The sequence below is a fragment of the Emys orbicularis genome, chromosome 5 (genome assembly GCF_028017835.1).
Source record: "Emys orbicularis isolate rEmyOrb1 chromosome 5, rEmyOrb1.hap1, whole genome shotgun sequence".
Lineage (NCBI taxonomy): Eukaryota > Metazoa > Chordata > Testudines > Emydidae > Emys > Emys orbicularis.
Window position 1 is genome coordinate 36,753,378 of NC_088687.1, and position 21,624 is coordinate 36,775,001.

General features: G+C 43.3%; 1 protein-coding gene across 1 annotated transcript in view; it reads right to left on the minus strand.

Annotated features, from left to right (window-relative positions):
• Positions 1-2,488: 2,488 nt before the first annotated feature.
• The window catches only part of MTTP (microsomal triglyceride transfer protein), a 37,370-nt gene continuing 18,234 nt past the window's right edge, over positions 2,489-21,624 (minus strand). Inside the window, exons 8-18 of the mRNA XM_065405423.1 lie at positions 21,228-21,385; positions 20,338-20,506; positions 18,360-18,467; positions 17,134-17,346; positions 15,775-15,986; positions 14,549-14,646; positions 14,328-14,449; positions 13,619-13,846; positions 6,023-6,147; positions 3,715-3,885; positions 2,489-2,657 (exon numbers count right to left, since the gene is read on the minus strand). Of these exons, the coding sequence (XP_065261495.1) occupies positions 2,489-2,657; positions 3,715-3,885; positions 6,023-6,147; positions 13,619-13,846; positions 14,328-14,449; positions 14,549-14,646; positions 15,775-15,986; positions 17,134-17,346; positions 18,360-18,467; positions 20,338-20,506; positions 21,228-21,385 (1,773 nt within the window). The remainder of the gene's footprint in view (positions 2,658-3,714; positions 3,886-6,022; positions 6,148-13,618; positions 13,847-14,327; positions 14,450-14,548; positions 14,647-15,774; positions 15,987-17,133; positions 17,347-18,359; positions 18,468-20,337; positions 20,507-21,227; positions 21,386-21,624) is intronic.

Consider the following 21,624-nt stretch of genomic DNA (forward strand, 5'->3'; position numbering starts at 1 on the left):
CAGGATTTTGGCTTGATTATCTGTTAGGTGCAGAGTTGAGTTCCATGCATAGAGTGTACATTCTTTGTCTGCCCTTCCTTCTCCAATCCTGCTCCTCCTTTGCATCACAGAACCTCACCAGTTCCACTTCAGGGAGAGACTACTTGGCTATGGACAAAAGGGCAGCATTTATCCCTGTGATGGGATGCACCTGGCCTTTGTGAACCCCTGCTGGAGGCCTGATGGTCCTACTACACCCCAACCCAGGAAAGGAGCAGCAAAGGTGGGTCCTCCAGGCCTGTCTAGAGAGGCCTCATGGAAGCAACCAATCAGCACCCACAGGCTGAGATAAAAGGAGATGCAGGACCATCAGATCCTGGCTGGGGTCAGAGGGGTGGGGAACAGTGCTCCTCTCTGGCCAAAAGAGCTTGAAAAATAATCAGAATTTAGTTCTGGTTGTGTTTGCTTAAGCTGGGAGAGAGGATCTAAGAACTTTAATCCTGAGGTGAGGGGTGAGAGTCCCAGGAAAGTAGCAATAAAGAATTTAAGTGAGTAGTACATGGCTGCTATTTATAGGGTCCCAGGGTTGGAATCAGGAGTAGTGGGCAGGCCCGGCTTCCACCACTGGGGCAAAGTGGTATAAACCCCAAGAAGAGAACAAGGCTTGTTTGGAAGCCCGAGCGAAGGGCTGAATTTGAAGGCCCAAGATCTGGGGCTGAAGACCCTCACGAGAGTTGATAGACAGTTTTGTTGGACTCTTTGCTACCCTGGAAGGGGTGCATTTTGTTGTGACACCCGGCTGGAGGACTGAGTGACTAAGACCCACCAAGCAAGGTTGACAATCTACAAGGGGTGCCAGGAGCAGGAAAGGGCCTGCAGTACCATGTGCAGCAGCAGAAGGAACTCAAGAGGTGAGCGTCCCCCAATTACCACCCCCCTAGAGAATAAAACTACCCAAAACACAAAAATAACAAACAAAAACCAAGAGTGAAAGAAGGATTTTTGTTTATTTTATTTTGCCCCATTTTATTTTTAGGCTCTGGCAAAAAATGTGCTATAGCATCAACGGTGTATTTGGGAAATACAGTAATCAGCCCGTAAGTTCCTGTTTATAGTTCTAAAACAAACAGATTAGCTGTTTGCATTGAACAGACTGGCAGTTTTGTGCTTTATATCAGGATAAGGATTTTGGGGGTGGGGGTGTGCGTATGTGAGACAATCCAAAAGCTTTTTCTGCCTGATTTCATTTTCTGAAATGCAACTTGTCCTAGGCTATTTGAGCCCAACATTTACACTAGACACCCTGTCCTGTGGAATGATAAATAATGCGGATCACTTGGGGGATCAAGAGAATGGGAAAGTAGGGTGTTCTGTGATGGGAAATATTTGTTTATTTATTACATTGTAATAACTGCAAAATGATTAACAAATACAGTATTTTTTTTCAGCCAAGGTTGGTCCTGGTCCTGTAAAACCCTTACTCTCACAAATAATCCTTATTGCCCTGAGTAGTACTATTGATTTCAGTAGAACTACTTGTGTGAGTAATGATAACTTAGGCTCCTCTTTTAGTCTAAATAAGTAATCTCCCATAGAGCAGAATACTAGAATTTTCTCTCTCCTTACTGGACCTGCTAGATGGTGCAGTCACAACTCATTTTCAAGACTTTAAAACTAATCATATTTCATACTGTTGCTACAGTGAGTGCTCATCTCTAGAAATGTGCCTGCTTTGATGCCTCGTAGTTACATGAAGTTTCAGAGTGTGATCTTCAAACACGATCAGCATTGGCTTAACTTTGCTTCCATTGAAGTCAATAGGCATTCTTCAGTTTATGTCAGTGGGAGAAGAGTTAGGCCAACGCAGAGCACTCTTGAAAATTTCATCCTAAATTTTTAACCAAACATGTCTAACCATAGCACTTCATAAAAAAAAAAAAGATAATACTTATGAGACTAAGGCTCTAAAAAAATTGTAAAAATACACCCTGCTTTTGATTAAACAAACAGACAGCAGTGAGCAACCAAGAATTAATGGTCCTTCTTAGAACGATGCTGCTGTGTATTTAAATGAGAACTGGTTAGTTTTTTAACAAATGACTGTCTCTAAATGTATTTATAAATAATCATTCTTTTTACAGCATAATTGTTCTTACTGAAAATCAGAACCATGGGCTTCTATATTTCCACTTTGAGAAAAATATGAATGTCTTTCTGCTATTGAAAAAAAAATTGAAAATCATACCTCCCAAGGGGGAGTGAATGGATTGCCTCCAAACTGTTTTGTTTTTGTTTTTTTCTTAGCTTTTTACAAAAGTCTTAAATATATGTAAATATGTAAACACTATGCACATAATAAGAGTTTGATCCTGGGCCTGTTGGAAGTCAATGACAAACTTCCCATTGATTTCAACAGTGCAGGATCAGGCACTGAGCTAGTACAGTACATAGACGCCTAAGTCACTTAGGGGGCCATGGATTCAGTAAAATGAAAGAACAGGTGCCCATTTCAAAACCAGCTGTCGGAGGAGTCAGACTGAGTGCTGAAAACCTTCCTGCACATGTTGGAGTTCTCTTGATGGAGCGGGTATTCAGAACCTGCCAGCAGTTTGACTTTTCCTTTCCGAGAAGTGTACCGTTTGCCAGATGGCAGGCTTTCGTATTTAGTCACATATTGCCTGCAAAGACACAACATTGTTATCTAGTATAGCAAAAGTGATATAAAATCTGCACCCATACATGTGAATCTAGGTAAGGGCATACCACATCTATGCCTGATTGATTGGTTTCAATGGGACTAGTGGTTTGTATATATAATCAGCGTACATATCTATCAGTACAACTAATACCATATTTTCAGAGAGATGGGATTTCTGGGAGAGCTTTAGGAAATTCCCATCTATTGGGCCAATCATTGTAAACATTGTCCTCTGGCCAAGAAGCACTGGATGGAAGCCTTTCTCAAAGGGACAGAGAATGGTGTCACCAGACCATTCTCAATTCTTAGCAGATATGGACCAAGACAGAAAAGCAAACCTAGGCCTCTTACATGGCAATGCAATGCTACCACTTGCTCATTGGAAAACAACTTTTACTGTATTGTATAGTTATTTTAAATTTCAAGGTGGAAAACTGACTGTAGTAAAAAAAAATATTTCCAAACATATTGAAGTACTGTATCTATTACAGAGTATGATAATTGAGCTGAGCACTAAAAATTCTGGCTAATTTCACAAGCATCAGGAAGCAGTATGTCATAAAGACAACCTTGCAGGCTCAAGTGCTTTACAGCTAAGCACTTGCACCATCATTGGCCTAATGAACAGAGGATAGACATTGCTGGTGGTGGTGCTTTGTTTGACACTCAGGTTTTTTCACCATCTATAATGATATGTTAGGGTAATTTAGTGGGGTTATTTCACTTGGTTTTTACTTCTAAAAGCTGGGTGGAAAATCTAACAAAAATGAGAAATCAAAGCAAGTGCAGTGGTGGTTGTCAAAGTCTCTAATAAACATTTATCCATATTTCTGGCATGTTGTAGGTCAGGGATGAATGGCATTAGCAGAGACATTTGTGTGTGGGAGTGATCTTGCACAGCACTTGCTTGTACTACGCTTAAATCTAGTCTGTTTTTAATCCCTCATGTTTGTGAACATCAAACACATGGAGGGAAAAAAGATCTGGAGTTCCCAAATGGTTAATTGGAAATCTCAGATAATGTTTTTATTTCTTACCTGAATGGAGATTCAATTTTGTCCATCTGCATGCAAACTAAAAATGGATATTCTGAAAACTGCACTGTGGAGATGAAGTTTAGTGTTGCCTCTGTTTCAAAACTGGTTTCCATACCAGCCTTCACAAAGAAGGAATCCACAAAGATGTTACCAACTACCACCATGGCTCCCCTACAAGTAAATTCAGATATTAGAATTTATTATTAACAGGGCTCAGAAACAAACAGGAAGTTAAACTGCAAATAGTCCTAACACTTGAACAGTATAATATTGACTGTTCTCTTGGAGTTTGTTCTTATGTAAGTGTAGCTAGAGAACTTCAGTTGACACCACTGGGGATTGTGCGCACATGCGTGCACACACACACACGCAGATGCAGAGAGGAGAAAAGAACCATTAATGTTGGGTGAAAAATACACTTTTTGGAACATGCATCGTTTATGACTGGAGCTTGCTGCAAAAGCATGGTGTGTAGGCTGTTGTGATGTCCAGGGTTGATTCCTCAAAGGGCCTCCTTTAGTTATCTACATGAGGAAAAGAGAGGTAAAATACTACCCGGTTGATTTGGTAGTATTTTATACTCATTTTGTACTGGTGCACATGACCACACCAGGTGTCTCTGGCAGGGCCGGCTCCAGCTTTTTTGCCACCCCAAGCGGCGAAGGGAAAAAAAAGCCCGATTGAGTTGCCACCAAATTGCCGCCGAAGACTGATGCGGAAGGATTGAGTTGCCACTGAAGAGGAAGCGAGTGACTGAAGGACCCACCGCCGAATTGCCGCCGGAGACCCGAACGTGCCGCCCCTTTCTATTGGCCGCCCCAGGCAACTGTTTTCTTCGCTAGTGCCTGGAGCTGGCCCTGGTCTCTGGCAAATCAGACCCAAAATCTTTGCTCACTGGCATTTTTGACAAAGCTGTCCAGGGCTTGCAGAACTTACAAAACGTCATTGTCGGGGAGTGAAACTCAGACCTGGTGGAAATGGGACCAGTGGAGATGCATCCACTTACACTAGGATGTCTCTGTTTCAGGGTTATCTTTGAGCAATGGCATCCGATTTGTAATTGCTTTATTGGTCAGCAGTCAAGAACACCCATATGGATGGGTAAGCTTCACTCACTATCTAGGAGAGAGATCCTTGCCATTCAAAGCTGGTAAAAGCCAGCAAGAGCCTAAATCTATTATTGATGACAGTCATCATTAATGTAAAACACACTACCGTAAAGCAAGTTGTGTTTAGATCTTGTTCAAGAAATCATAAGTTAACGTTAACAACCTTACCCATTTTCCCTCTTCTCTCAAACACCAACCCTTCTGGACTTCATCATGCTTTTCTCACACATCCAAAATGCCCAAAACAACTTGAGGGTGCTCAACATCCTACAGGAGATGCTCGGCACCTTGCACAGGCAGACACCTTTTCCGCTCCCTTTGGAGACTAGCATCTCATAACTCCAGTTTCCATTCAGAGGGCTAAAGATGTAATTCTCCCAAGGGAGGCCACATCCTTACTTCTGGTCAGGATTGAGTGAGTAAACTTCTGCAGTACTGCTTCAAGCTACAGATCCAGTAATATCAAATCCATTCTCAAATTCTAAAGAGGCAGCATAATCTATCAGGTTAGACATGAGTTTGGAAGCAAGGAACTCCTGTATTTTAATCCGTATTCTGACACTGATTTGCTGTATATTGGGTAAATTGATCTTTTTGCCTCTCTTTCCCCCACTTTAAAGTGATGGTAATTATTTCACAGGTGAGGATTAACTAATTAGGGAGGTAACATTTTCAAAAGTGATTTAGGCACCTAGGGGCCTAACTCCCACTGACTTTCAATGAGACTTAAGTACCTGTCATTTTTGAAAATGGGATCTAGGTTCCTAAATCACGTAGGCACTTTGGAAAAATTTACCCAGCGTATTTATAGCCCTTTGAAGACCTGGGGTCAAGTTCAGTTCTCACATCCACTGAGATAATTTCACAGAGACTGGTGGAGCTGTCTCAGTCTAAAAGAGGGCAGAATGTAGCCTTTGAAGCAATAACGTTCATTCAGATTTTCTATAACAGGTTAAAGGTGATTCATTTTTATATCTTTTCTTTTACTGGCATTTGCATACAGACAACATACTTATTGCCACATTATTTTCCCCCTGAAATGTGAATCTAATTTTAAAAGGCATTTAATACAACTGTCCCTTAATTTTAATGAAAATGCAAGGTTGCTTCTGTTTTGAAAGCCTTAAAATAGACCAGCTCATTTTACATTTTTCGTATTTCAGAGTATAAGGTTACAGCATGTACTGTAAGTATCTCACCGGTTCTTAACACTGGTTTTGGATTCTCTGTACCAAAGACTGAACTCCATTCCACCTGAAATGTCAATGGCCAGACCACCCTGGAACTCTGTACTGGCCTTCAGCCCAGACTGTAACTGAATGACCTGAAAGCATACAAGAGCAGAGATCACACTCCATTTTGCTAAATACAGATCAAAACGGTGCTCATTTTCTTTTTTCTTTGAGGACTGTTCAAGTGGGGAGAAAGCACAGGGAGCTCCCCTCTATCCTCTTCCATCCTTGTGGAGGGGATGAACAGAACTTCACTGGGGAGCATACATAGCCTCTGCTCTTGCCCAGCACCTTATGAAAAGGAGGGGATGAGATTGGGACCACGAGCGTGTCCTTCCTCCCACCTCACCCACCATACAGCATTACTGGTCAGGTGCAGAACAGGGAGCATCCTGTCCCCTTCTCACAAAGTGTGACAGAGCTCAGCTACCACACAGGTCTGCACCTCCCAGGAAAACCACTGTGGCATTCTGGCTTACTTTTAGTTCGTATTGGAGGAGCCTGCTAGCAGGGAGCACCCAGTGTAGAATCTTGCCCCATAATGGCAATAAAATACCCACTGTTGCCAGCAGGACCATCTAGAATGACACAGAACTATAATGGAAGGATCTGATCTGATCAATCAGGTGGCTACAACAAATACAACTTGCCTGTGATATTTTGCTATCCGTGCACTTTTTGCCAGCATTGAGCATGCTATGGCTGCTTGAAACCTTTACAGCTGGACTGGAAATGCATTGCCTGGAGTCAGTTTCGGAAGTGATAATAGCTCAGCCTCACAGCAGCTCGTTACATTTGAATTTTGACAGTCAGCCAAGTTTTTAAAGTTCACACCACTTGGTAATCTGATTTGCCTTATATAACTACCCCACTCACCTTAAAACTAGATAGTCTAATTCATTTTTTTTAAAAGTACATTTCATTTTGAAAAAGGGTGATTTAGGCCATAACCCCCCACCACCTAACTTTGCAGTGTCAATGGCTGGCACTAATCAGTAAATCAAACTCATTGCTAAGGTCCATGGAACACCATTGGTGGAGAGAGAGGTACAGCATAGTGCACTGAGCACAGACCAGGGAGACAGGAACTCCCCATTTCTAATCCTGGCTCCGACACTGACTCCCTTTATGGCCTTGGTCAAGTCCCTTAGGGCCTGATCCAGAGCCCACTGAAGTCAATAAAAAGACTCCAATTGACTTCAATGGGCTTTGGATAAGGTTTTTTATCTCTCTGCCTCAGTTCACCTTCTGTACAGTTAAGATGATTAGAGCTATGCAGAGGATAATTACATTTCATGAAGGATTTTTAAATTTGGCTTCATTTTTAATTGGCATGAAACACGAACATTTCAAAATTCTCCAATAAGGTAAATTCGGGGGGAAGGTGGGAGTGTTGGATCAATCAAAATGTTTTGTTTCATTTTATACTTTAAAAAAAATACATTACAATATTTCACAACAAAAAAACCCCAAAAGGTTTATTCTGAAAATGTCAAAATGGGACATTTTGATATTGTCAAATGTTTTTGTTTTCTCCAAAACAAAATCTGGGTGAAATCAACAGGGATTTTGCAAAGCATTCTGATTTTGAGGGACCTGCATTTTCCAGCATAAAATGGTTTTGTTGGTCTGACTAACTCTAAAAATGATGATTTTTCTACCTGATGTAGAATTAGTGAATTAAATCAGCACTCTGAGCCTCACTTGGGAGAAGATAGTGATTGCCCAGTACATTTTCAACTTTTAAAAACTGGGTGGATGTATGGGCCCTCGGAGCACCTCTCCCCGGTTATTGATGTCTGACAGGCAGCCTAGCCCTCCCTTGTGGCAGCAGCAGGAGGCAGCCAGGCATCTGAGGGTACGTCTACATTACAATAACACACCTGTGGCTGGCCCACATCAGCTGGCTCAGGCTGTGGAGCTATAAAATTGTAGCCCGAATGTCTACACTGCAATTTTATAGCCCCACAGCCCAAGCCCCATGAGCTTTAGTCAGCTAACACGGGCTAGCCACGGGTGTTTTATTGCAGTGTAGACATACTTTGAGAAGCCACTGGGTATAAAGACTATTGGCTCCTCCATTCCTTCTGGGGCTTGAAGAAGCAGGATCAAGTTACACCCATCTCCAAAAACACCAGCAGTAATGGTGGGGGCAGGAGCCTCTGTCCCCTTTGCGCCTGAAGGAAATAGCAGGTGTGGGGCGTAGGCAGCGGGCACTCTGCCCGGAGAACAGGCACAGGAGAAATGAGAATGGGAGCAGCCACTTTCAATACAATGGAAGCTGGCTTCTCATTCCCCTCCATTCAGGCAGAGGGCCTGTCTCCCCTCACTGTTGAGGGAAGAGGGGCCTGTGGCTGGCCAGCCCATCTTTCACCCCTGTTGTCCTAGGGAGATGAATTCCCCCACACTGAGCAGGGCTAGCCGTGTGAGAGGGGCTGGCCAGTGGAGGATGTACACACAAGCTGCCAGTGTCTACGCCCAGTGAAATCTGCTGCTCTCTTTCTCCTTTTCCCCTGTGACCACAGCTCTTTGGGATGGGGATACTTATCCTCCTTCTGCCCCACCTGGGTCCCTCCGTCTGCCAGTTTCTCTGCTCCTATGTTGTTCCCTGTACTACTGCAGGTGTCTGCAGCATGCAGGAGTGCTTGATGCTTCTGCCTCCCTTGCACGCCTAGGCTGGACAAAGGGGTCTCTCTATGTCCTTCCCTTGCTAGCTGCTCAGCAGCCCTGCTGTCTCCTGCGGAACACCCTGCCATGAGAAAGACCTAGGTTCCCTCCCAACTCAATCAGCAGGGGCTGGTGCTTAAAGAGGGTGGTTGGGGGGAGGGTCTTAAAACCTTCCACTCACAGTGTATGGAGCCTGGAGAAAGGTGGTGACTGTATCTGGTTACTTCACCTTTTAAGGTCTGAATCGTTCTGTATTGCAGAGTTCAATAGGCTTGTCACTTGGCAGTCAGTTGCTACTGGAGTGGGCTGGAGATTGAACCTAAGAATGCAGTGGGCTTGGATGTAGCTTATAAACAAGGATGCCCCTCACTAGCCTGATCACATATTATTGTCCTGTTTTCTTGTTATCTAGTTAAAGTCATTGGCTGAAATCCTGGCCCAACTGAAATGAAAGGGAATTTTGCCATTGATTTTAATGGTCCCAGGATTTCACCCATGGTAGCTAATTAAAAATGCCTGACTTATTTGGATCTGGAGACATTACATGCCTCTCTTTTAAAAATTAGAACCGGACTGGGCTATAACTGAATGTATGTGAGTGTGTAATAGCATGCATTCTGACAGTCATTTGTGCACAAACAGGGCAGCAGATTTTTTGAGATGCATGTCAAATTGCATGTAAGTATTTGAGTGAGGGATCAATTTGCAAAGGCTGTATTATTAAATTTAACAGTTACTGTGAATATGATTATTTAGGACTTCAAAGCCTGCAATAGTTAAATTAAATTTGCCATTAAAACTCAAAGAAAATCTGTCTCTTTGTTTAATGTTTTTATGAGATTTGACAACAAGGTTGGCCTGATCATCCATTACTTACTCCAGGGCTGAATTCTATCCTCAGTTAAACATGTGCAAATCCCAGTAAAGCCAATGGGAGTTGGCCTTTTAGAGGCGCTCCTTTCCTTTGCCTTTCTATTTAAAGCTTAACAGCGTCCTTTGTAACAGAAGACATGATATGAAAAACTGGGATCAATGTCTTGGTACTGATTCAAAATGCTGAAGTAGACCACATTTCAACAAAAACCCCACTACTGTACTACTGGAATGGAATGCAAACGGCAGGGCTGAAAAAGGCACTTATTTGGGGGGGTCTGGTTTTCAAATGGCTGCTTTGACCTACTCATAAAATATTTGGTTTCTCTGCTCTTCTGGCAGGTGTGATACCGAGAAGAAATATTGTTCCTACACCCAGGAGCATTAATGCAGGTGTCTTCGGGGGCTCAAAAATAATTCTGTGAGAGCGGTTTCTTTTATGAAGGGGACTATGATTTGCCACGCTGTCACTCTTAACCCTTGAACCGAGTCGGGAAAGGTAGTAATAGATGCATAGTGCACCCTGAGGATTTTTGTTTGTAGATTTTTGGAATATCCTCTCTCACAAAAACACTGCATCATGGGTAGTGGGCAGGAGCAGGAGTTTAAAGGGACATCATCAACTTAGAATTCACATCTGTCTGAGAATGCTGTCTACTATAGTAATGACTACTACGCTGAAAGGAACTAGTGAAAGAAAACTATTTTTCCAGGTATTTTTATGTTGTATATTTGACAACACTTTGTGTATAGTCAATTTCACTTTTCACCTGTTTAGTCAGCAGTGGAGCAACTACTGCCTGAAGTGATCCATATAAAGATTAACAAAAGAGTAGAAAACCCTTTATAACAGTTCTAAAGGACTTTTTAAAAAAAATCAGACTATGCTGTTTTAAGAGACCCTATAAAATAGAATATTCTGAAATTAGTTTTCAAAAGTTCAATTGGCCAGTTTTAAATTCCTCCTTTCAGCTTTCAAGTCATTCTCCTATAAATAAGATAGCAACTGTGCTATCTACATCCTTTACTGTTACACATTTGTTCCTGTCTGTGTTTGAAACCATATTGCCCCAAGCCATGACTCTGTGGATCAGGCTAGAAGGTAGCTGACCACTGGGCACTATAGAGAAGGATGAACAATGTTATAAACTCTTTTATAAAGCCATACCGTTGGCCAGTATGGTTTACAGGGGTTGTGTGCCACTCTCCATGCTGGCCAAGGAAACAGAGTTAGTACCTTGGTAGCAAAAACCATGGGTAAGACGCTACGTGAATCATGGCTATTGGTGAAATGGCTTCACCACAAGTGCAGAGAGTGACACTTTTCCTCTCTCAGATCTAGATTCTTAAATGCCAGTTTTACCATTCAATTAAGGCTCCATCTACACTTCTTTTTACATGGTTTCCTGATACAGTTCTAGTTCTAAGCACAGTTTAAAGGCACTTCGGGTGAAAATATTTCTAACGCAGTGTTGTGGGCTTATATGGAAGTGGCAAACCAATGTTAAGGCTGTTTCTAATCTTAAACATGATTGTTAAAAATAGTCTCAGTCAGCACCATACACACTGACCAGCTGTACTGTGGGGAAAAAACAGTTTAGCCTGAAGCTTTTTTTTTTTTTTTATTAACAGTCTTGTAAACCAGTTGAGGACCCTGTGTGGATGGGGCTTAAAAGGAGCCAGTGGTTTCCTGGCTAGGAAGGATCAATTGAGGTATCTGCTACCTGGAACCCAGCTTGCTTGCACAGCAACTGTGCTGTCAGTGACACAGAAGAGAAAGCAGAGAGTGATCCCATCTGCTCACTGTGCTGTTACAGAGCTTCTACTGCCAAATCTTCCTGAATTTCAGTGACTGACCTAAAATGATATGCCCTGCTGTTGTGAGGGATGGCATGCAGTTCCAACACTGGTGTGCCCTGCACTCTTACTAGGTTATCTGAAGTTAAGGAGTCCAGAATCCACTGGCTGGCAGAGTTCTCGGGGTGCCTAGCCAAGTGATTCTGCCAGAATATTTAGGGAGCTTTGGGCATGCACGGCAGTTGGAAAGATTTAGTTCTGGAAACACCGCCCTTATGTGATCTGAGCTTGAGAACATAAAGGTCTGATCATGTTTCCCACCTGCCAGGTTTGTAAAATAAGTCACTGACACACTGTCTGTTAGCTGGACCTCTGGCATGTAATCTTGTTAGAACCCAACCCGTTTTCTCAGTGAACTTTAGTTCACAGTTTGTGTACTGGATGTGAAACTCTTAGCTGACAGAACCATTTAAAAGTGGCTGTGCTTGATTTCAAATGCAAATGCCAATCCTCTGGTGCAGAAGACTTGGTACTCAGGATCATTTCTGGTTGGTATTGTCAAGGGTACAATGTTAGTCAGACTGTCTTTGAACAGTTTGACATTCTCCTCCACCAAAAAGTAGGGGAGATTCTATGAAGTGAGAAGTTCCACTACTGGAGCCTCTCTGAAATTTTTCAGTGGGAGCAGTTTGCACCATGCTTGCCCAGTAATCCAATACAGTACTACTTTGGGATAAAACGAGCCTACAGTTCTTTATAGGTTGATTTCTACCATTAGATCTCCCAGTTCCACACACCTGTATTTGAGCAGAACAGAAAAATCAATCCAAATGCTGCCTCTTTGCTCTAGGTTAAGTGTCCTAGATTTGTGCTACTCAGATGCATGGATGTTCCATATCTGAAGCTAGATATACATATGAAGTAAGTAGAAAAACATATAACATATTGAACCATATCTTCATATGGTGTTGGTTAAAGATGAAAAGATTATCTGCAGTGCTATAGTTGGCACAGGAGTGACAACTACATCTAAAGTTGTATAATAATGTTTACATTTTAAATCCTTGTTTTCAGATGGTTATAACTGTCTGAACCCTTCACCTTTGGTGATTTCCACCTGAAGAGGAATTGTTTGGGAAAGTTTGACCAAATATAATTCAGTGGCTTAGCAATACAAGGACAGTGAAAAACACTTGTCCCATCACACAAAAAGAAAATATCTTTTACTTTTTTTTTTTTTAGCATCTCTGGTGCCAGGGGCGGCTCTATGTATTTTGCTGCCCCAAGCACGGCAGTCAGGCGGCTTTTGGCGGCATGCCTGCGGGAGGTCCGCTGGTAACGCGGATTCGGCGGCATGCCTGCGGGAGGTGCGCTGGTCCCACGCATTCAGCGTACTTGCCGCCGAAACCGCGGGACCGGCGGACCTCCCGCAAGCATGCCGCCGAAGGCAGCCTGACTGCCGCTCTCACGGCAACCGGCACGCTGCGCCCCCACGGCTTCCCGCCCCAGGCACGCGCTTGCTGCGCTGGTGCCTGGAGCCGCCCCTGTCTGGTGCCAATTTGGTCGAGGGAAGAATGTTTACTTAGAAGAGCCTTTTAAACTTTCGATGACAGATCATTTTGAGGTCACTGACTTATGAGCCCTTGCAAATTGCACTCTGTGCATTCACAGTAAATTCTGAATAATGCTAGCACTAAGCTTGTAAAGTGAGCAGTTAAGGAAGATCACACGGTGCATGCAAGCCTGGGTAACTTAGCTGAGCATTTGACAAGATGAAGAAGATGGGTGTCAGATCACTGGATAACTTCTGAGCTATAAAAACAGATGGCTATTGGTGACCCCACCACTTTAATAGGAACTGTACATTACAAAATAACTGGGTAAAGAGGAGGCTGTATCTACTAGTAATATGTTGGGAATCAGCAGGGTTTTTCCACAGGGAACTGGTTTGTTTTTTTATAGTATTAATGTGGTTTTTTTAGAGTGATATGTATTTGCAGCCTTTATTTTAACTCTCTTCTATCCAGGCTGATTTCCTGTCTTCTGATTTCATGCAATATATAATTTCCCTTTTGATAGAAAAGTAAGTAAAGTCCTATAGACTCTCCAGTATAAAATAAGTGGAGCAAACCATCAGATTACTATAATGTGTCTGGAGGGGCAGGACTAGAAGAGAGAGAGTGTGTGCCTGAGAGACAGAAAAAGTTTAGAATGAGATATTAGTACCTGTGAGTAATCTGTCAGAAGGATAAGTCCTTTCACCACATTCATAGGGTCTCCAGTTGCCGAGAACATTTTAGACATTAAATCTCCGTACCCCTGGAAAAAGGTAACGGGCCTGAGCTGAACATCCAACAAGACTGCTGACATGCCAGCAAAGGACTCCAGGTTTTCCTCGCCTTCATCAGCAGATGCAGCTATTATGGATTCTAGGCCTTGAGCTTCAATCACAACCTAAAAGGCAAAAGTGAGACACTATCCATGACAAAGTGCCTGATCTGGAATTTTAAACACTACAAGTATTTCTAGTACACAGTAGTTGAACTTTAAAGCTAACTTAATTTTTTTTTTAATTTTCTGTAGATGAAAAAAGCATCTGATCAAAATATAACAGTGTTTAAAAGCAGTAGGAGAAACAGACAGTAAAATAGTCTCATAGCAGCTATTGCTATTAATTAGTTGTGGGTGAAATTTGCGCCTAGCAGTAGACTATATAGTCTTTCCCTAGAAGTGAAACTTTGGACCTGTTATATAAGGAACTGCCTTTCTTTTGTATCTCATTGTCAGCAGTTTTTTCTGTTGTTGGCATATTCTCTGCCTGACCCAATAGTCCTTAAATGCCCCCCCCTGTTTTCAACAGGAGATACGTTAGCTTAAAGTCTGCAGGAACAGGCCCATATGCTAGCTCAGTGTTGACATAGTGCATGACAGTTACCTGGCTGGCATGAAGTCGAGCATTTTTATTGAAAAGAAGGATGTTCATGTTACTACTTCTTAAAATCCCAGAGCCTGAGTAGAGGATGTCAAGGCTGTATGTGGATGATGCATCAGGACCACCTTAATCGACAAAGACACCAGATATTAATCATGCCTGCAACTAAGTCAAGTGACCAGCAATATAAACAGGCTTAAAAAGTTATTTTTCTGGTTACATACGTGTCACGTAGCCAGAATAGGCAGAAGACGACCCAGTCTTGGAGAAGCGATCATAATTATGCACAACCATGTCCTTCAGAACTTTACGAATCATTTTGCTGCAGTATTAAAAAATAAAAAACTAGTTTGCTACTGTACTGTCTTCCATGAGAACATTAAGAATGTCAGCCTATTGGGAAAGAGAAGATTTAACTTTGCTCACACTACTCTATGCCTGACTCAGAGCCTACTGAAGTCAATGGGAGTCTTCTCATTGACTTCACTGGGCTTTGGATCATCAGTTCCTAAAACTGAAGATAAATAGATAAGGGATAATAGATGGTATTTCAGAAACCACCTAAGAGATTTAGGAGCACAAGTCCCATTGAATCACTTATGCACTTTTGAAAATTCCACCCAATGTTGATTATTTCCTTTCTTTCTTGAAAGAATTTTTAGATTGTAGATGGACAAACCGCTGGGGAGTAAAGTTCCTATCCACAGAACAGGTATTATCTGACTTTTTGGTGCTTCACTTTGCACCTTTAATGTTCTTTTGAATGTAAGATTTTTAATCTGTCTATATACATTGATATTTCAATAACAGAAATGTAAAAGATTACTACTGAAAGATTTTTTAAGTACCTGCCTTAATTATTGAGATACTTTTATAAGGTCTTGGCCACAGATCTGGGTTTGGTTGTAGGAAGGTTACCAATTAAAATGGTTTTATTTGAAAACTACATAGTCTAGAATGAAAGATATTTCAATGATTTTCTTTTAATGCTGCAACTTTTCAAAGAGCTTCACTTTTGGAAACATAAGACATAAGTTCCATCGAACATCAAGAATGAAGACCAGGTGGGAAGATTTTCAAAGGCACAAATGGCAGGGAAGCACCTAACTAATCGAAAATCAGCAGGGAGCTTGGCGCCTCACTGCCATTTGTGCCTTTGAAAATCTCCTGTCAAGTGTTCAGTGTCTGCCACTGGAATATATGGATTTATTTTAAAATGGCAGTACCCAAAAATAGAAAGATGAGCATGTGCCCACTTATGACCTCTTAAAAACTACATGTTTTTTAGCTATTAACTGAATACCCTTTGTTTTTATCCCGTGTCACATTAGTACAGAGAGCGATAAGTTTGTTTGTATCTGTGTATGCCTGTACATTTGTGTGTGTGTGTGTATGTGTGTATATATATATATATATAAAATGTATAATACATATATTAAACATAATGTACCTTGCAGGCATTTCAAAATGAAGTATATCTTGGACTAATGAGAGCATGTACTTGTTCATTTCCAATGGCAGTTCTCCAATAGAAAGCAAGAGGTTTTTCACTTCCATGTAGGATGGGTTATTGCTGAAGATGATGGCAGCTGCAGTGGTTCTGAGGGTCTTTTCATAAATTTTATGATTCTGGTGATAAATCCGGTTCATGGTTTCCTTCACCTAATCAGAAAACAGAATATTCACCTAATAAGTCACAGGTATCCATAGAAAATGGAATCATACTAATTTATGATGTCAGAGATGCAAACACATAGCCTGACTCCTGCCTAGTCTAGGTCCATAGCTAATATATTCGAGTATGTTTTAATATAGTGCTTTTTATGCTCCCAGTGTCACTTTACACGTTAAACACTAGTAGTACAGTAATTGTGTGAGGAAATGGAGCAGCCGTTATGTTTTCAACCATAGCTCACATGCAGCCTTACACATTAGCACTGACAGCAAGATTGTTGGCCAGCGCATAGTGGAGGAGAATTAATACAATGCTGACAATGGCTAAGGAGATTTTTTTTAAATGGTTAAGAGAACAGGTATCTTTAAAAATAACCGTACATTTTCCACAAGCTAAGGATTGTCTGCTACTGAGGTATCTTACCATGAAGGGCTGCAGAGCTACTTCCTAACTAATGGAGTGACAGAGTGAAGCAGTCATGGCCTGCTGATGGACTGAGATGGTTGTGTTGTGAAATTGCATCATGACAACGCAAGGTCAGCAGTGGTTGGTGCAGAACAGCAACAGAAGTACACAGTGCAATGCAATGATGTCAGGACCTCGCTCTGGGGTAATCTTCTGTAGTTCCATTTGCCATAATCTCTCAGTATTCCTCTTGACCAATCCCTTTCCTGGCTGCTGGGAAGGAAGACAGAGGTACCTCTCTCCTCCTTTCCACCCATTTTCCTTTGCTACTTGGGGGGCAAGGAAGGATCCTGTTCACTCTGATTCACATGTTCAGCATTCCCGCTAATGTCTCGTGTGCCACACAGCAAAGTGAGCACATCTGTGAATGGAGTTCAGATCAGAGCCGGGAGCTCCACATGCTGTACCATAATTGTTGCATGTGACTCTAGAGCCACAGATTAATTCTAGATACTGTTCTGTGGGAAGAGAGAGATGTGTAGAGATCAAAACTGCCATGAACAGTTTTCTGGCTACACCGTGAAAGGGTATAAAAGACCATTTATTGAAAGAAAAAATATCTAGTGTAAATTGAAATGGGGTGGGACATGAAGAAGGGGCTCCACTTAATTTACATTTGATTTTAAATGTCCTCTCGTGTCCTTTTTCCCTTGCAGTAAATCTTCTCACCTCACTGGTGATGAAAGAGATGCCATATCTCTGCAGAGCTGTGGCAGCAAGATTACTGATGGGCCCTTCTCCTGCTTCAGCGTATTTTAGTAGCAGCGGAATTGCTTCAGGCAGAAGAGCGTTCTTCATTGCCAGCAGGTACATCTTCACATCATCCTCTTTCTTCGCCCTGTCTAATCCTCCTAGGATCAGCTTCTTAGCTCGCACAACAGCCTGAAAAGAAAATAGACGCCACATTTAAGACGTGATCCTCCAAGGTGCTGAGCGCTTCCTGCAAGGTGCTAAGCTTGCTCAACGCCCACGTGAGTAGGAGCTGCCGGATTGGGTCCGGATACCTTTGGCTGGTTTAAAACATAATTGGTCACATTTAGCAAAGATCTGACTTTTCAACTGCATACTGAAAACTTCCTTAAATCTACAGGCATGCCCTGATGCATGATTCCTAAACATGCCACTCACTCAGCATGCACCTGTTGATTCAAGGAGTATACTGACTCCACTGCTGAGGCCAATAATTGTGACAGAAAGAAATGACACGGGAAATGTTCCTTCGTGCCTATTCACACAGCGGTATAGGAACGCATGGCACTTAACAGAAAAATAGAAGGTGTAAATCCTTGGGTGCTGGCGGGATGCTTGAGACTCTTCAGCCGTGCAAAGGAGTCATACATCCAGCAGATCTGACCAGTTGAGGATTCCTTGTCCCTCAGGTTGCTATACTTCTTGTCATGACCCATAGAATGGCCCTGCGCTGAGCACAGATTAGACACAGTCCACCACTTGGACCAGTATTCCTGCTCCAGTGAATCTGTAATCTAAGTTGTTTCCATGTTTTAGGTAGACCCTGACTGCACAAAGTTCTCAGGGGATGCCAAAAACTTCTGTAAAACCAGACAAAAGTACCATGTCTACTGCCAGGCTGGGAACATACAGGCATTTGGGATTAGAGAGAGGTCTGATGTTAGTTACCCTAGTGTAAATCAGGAGTTGTTAAGAGTTATCTGCATGCACAACAGATATAACTGAGATCAGAATCCGGCCCCCAGGGCACAAAATAAAACCTGTTCTAAAGAAAGTCTGTCCATCATGTTAAAGGTAGGTGTCGTTTAAAACATGAGGGCAAATTCTGAGGGATGCTTGCATGAGTCTCCCAATACTTTCAGCAGGGGTTGTGCATGTGCATCCAATGGCAGAATTTGGCCAGTAGAAAAACAGCAAATACTTACTGGCAGCTTGCAGCCTCCCTTGTCACACAGCTTTTTGACGAGTGCACCAACGATGATGGTAACAGTTTCTCTGATTTCACTATTTCCAATCTGGCCCTGGAGTCTGTTCTGGTATTGAAAGGGAGCACTGTTAGCCTTCACATCTAAATAGAATGGTACAAATCCTGCAATGTGTTGAGCGCCCTCCACTCCTGTTGACTTCCCTGGGAGAGGAGGGTGCTCATCACCTTACAGGATCGCACTTGTACTCAGCAGAGTACTGTTCTGCCGTTGGGTGTAATAACCAAATGTACAGGGCCGGCTCCAGGCACCAGCCGAGCAAGCTGGTGCTTGGGGCGGCAGCTTGTAGAAGGCGGCATTCTGCCCAATCCTAGGGCGGCACGGCCGCTTTTGTTGTTGTTGTTTGTTGTTCTGCTCCAGCCGCCCTGTAGAGGGCAGCGGCGTGGAGGACAGGAGCACCCTGCAGCAAGCCCGGCAGGGCAGCCTGCGTCCTTCCCTCCCAGCCGACCGGAGCGGTGCAGAGCCCTCCCGGCAGGGGGTACGGCGGGAGGGACCACGTGGCAGCGCCCCGGCCACCCCCCTTCTCTCTCTCCCCCCGCTCCCTCCCCCTCCCCCCGCTAGCCGGGGCACATCTGCAGGGCAGGGGGTCCCCCTGGCTCCGGCCGCGCCGCAGGTTGTTTTTTTTTTTGCTTTGCTGTTCTGGCCGCCGCGGTTTTTTTGGTTTCTGTTTTTTTTTTTTTTTTGCTTGGGGCGGCCAGAAAGCCAGAGCCGGCCTTGCAAATGTAGTTTTTTTTCCTTTTAAGTTTCATTCAGAATATCTGACACAGCAGTTCCTTATGAAGCTGATGTTTAAAGCCTGATGTCAACAGATAATAGAAATACTTAGCTCCTATATATTTCATCTCTGAATTGGTATACTAACAAGAATAATTTGTAAAATGTTGCTTGATCTGGTAGTCTCTAGGACAGGGGTGGGCAAACTACAGCCTGCCAGCTGTTTTAATCCGGCCCTTGAGATCCCGGCGGGGAGCAAGGTCTGGGGCTTTCCCCGCTCCAGCCAGGGAGCAGGGTCAGGGGCCACTCCGCGCGACTCCCAGAAGCAGCAGCATGTCCCCTCTGCGGCTCCTACGCGTAGGGGCAGCCAGGGGGCTCCGTTCCACACGCTGCCCCCACCCCAAGCACTGCCCCCCGCAGCTCCCATTGGCTGGGAACCATGGCCAATGGGAGCTGTAGGGGCAGCACCTGTGGACGGGGCAGCATGCAGCAGAGCTACCTGGCTGTGCCTCTGCGTAGGAGTTGGAGGGGGGACATGCTGCTGCTTCTGGGAGCCACTTGAGGTAAGCGCTGCCCTGCACCCCTGAGCCACCCCCCAGTACCTCAACCCCTTGCCCCAGCCCTGATCCCCCTCCCACCCGCCGAACCCCTTGGTCCCAGCCTGGAGCACCCTCCTACCCCCCAAACCCCTCATCCCCAGAGCCCGCACCCCAGCTGGAGCCCTTACCCCCCCTCGCACCCCACCCTCCCTACCCCAGCCCGGACCCCCCTCCCACACCCTGAACTCCTTGTTTCTGGCCCCACCCCAGAGCCTGCACCCCCAGACAGAGCCCTCACCCCCATGCGCACCCCAACCCCAATTTTGTGAGCATTCATGGCCCGCCATACAATTTCTATACCCAGATGTGGCCCTTGGGCCAAAAAGTTTGCCCACCCCGTTCTAGGAGAACTGGGGACGTACCTACATATTGTTATGTAATAGGTTTTCTATGGTGTAAGCAGAAATGACATTTTACAAAGTAGATATAGGTTCTGCATCGAAATCCTATGCATTGTGGGTACTGTATGAGCCACAACCTGCAGCAGAATATGCACACCTCAAAGTTATGAGGTGCTTGGACAACACCCCTTCCTTCCCCTCTCAGCATGGCTTAGGCTCTTTGAGTAATAAATGAGCTTGTGTTTTTCTGCCATTTTGACTTACAATTAAAGATTTCAGTAGCAACTCATTGGGGTGGGAAGCAAATCCACAGGCATATAGGAACCGCTCCTGCAGGACAGAGCTGCTTCCATTCTTAAAGTCCAGGAACTCCAGCATGGCCTCCAGTGAGGCTGGGGTCTGAGCAGAGGTTACAGCATCCACCAGCTGAGGACTGTAAAGTGAGGAGTGGAAATTAATAAGTTATTGAAGTGTGTTAGGCAATGTATTGAAAAGACACGGCTACTCACAGAAACAAAGAGGTTGAGCTATTGACAGGTTTGATCATGGAAAGTAAATCATAGGTAGAATTTATTACTCTTTTTGGCCGCTACTGCTTTCAGCATTTACATTTTTAGCAAAACCAGTGCTCCTGAAATCTTCTAGGACAAGATAGGTGAAGGACAGCAAGGGGTATCCATACATGTAGATGATATTTTGTTTTATGCCAATACAGAGGAAGAGTCTGATAAAAGGCTTAGAAGTGTTCTTAGTGTTTTAAAGTCCACAGGATTAAATCTGAAAAAGGAAAAGTGTGTCTGTAAAAAGAAAAGAGCTATAACTGCAGATGAAGGAGTTTCCACTCAGCTTGAGTTCCAACTTTGACTCTGTTGTTTACCAGAGACCAGACTATCTGGGATGCTATACAGTTGCTAAAGGCATCTAGGGGCTGAATAATAAACTGCAAGAACATATTATTGCAGAAGCAAGCACTATCATACAAAAACTTCCCCTTCCCTGTAGATAGAAAAGTGTTAACTATTACAGATCCAGCATATCACTAATATGATTACACATGTATGTGGATGAGTTACTCTCTCCCATGCACCCACCCCACATTTTTTGTGTTTTGTAAATCCTTTATTACAGCATAAAAGTTGCTCTTGGTGACTTACAGTACTTCATTTCTTTCACTTCTAAGAATTTGAAGTATCTCCTCTTTCGTAGCTTCCCTGAGGTTCTGAATGAAGGACAAAAAACTTCTTGTTGCTTCAGCTTTGGAAAGGTTTTCAGGTTCCAGTTGTTTCCTGATAGCCTGCCAGTGCTCAGAAATCTGCAAAATAATTTAAAAAATTGTGTCAAACCTTGTGCACTGGTTTCAATTCTCAGAAATCAGTCTCATGATAGATATGTTGAGTATAGTTTATTCTAGTTGAAATCTCATATACTGGAGATTCCTTAGATAGATATCATTTAATATGCCTCTGCTATGGTACCATGTGTTTCTTAAACCTTTTCCAGGTCCCAGCAATTACATTACTGCAGCGAAACCAAAATTGAGCATCTCATTGA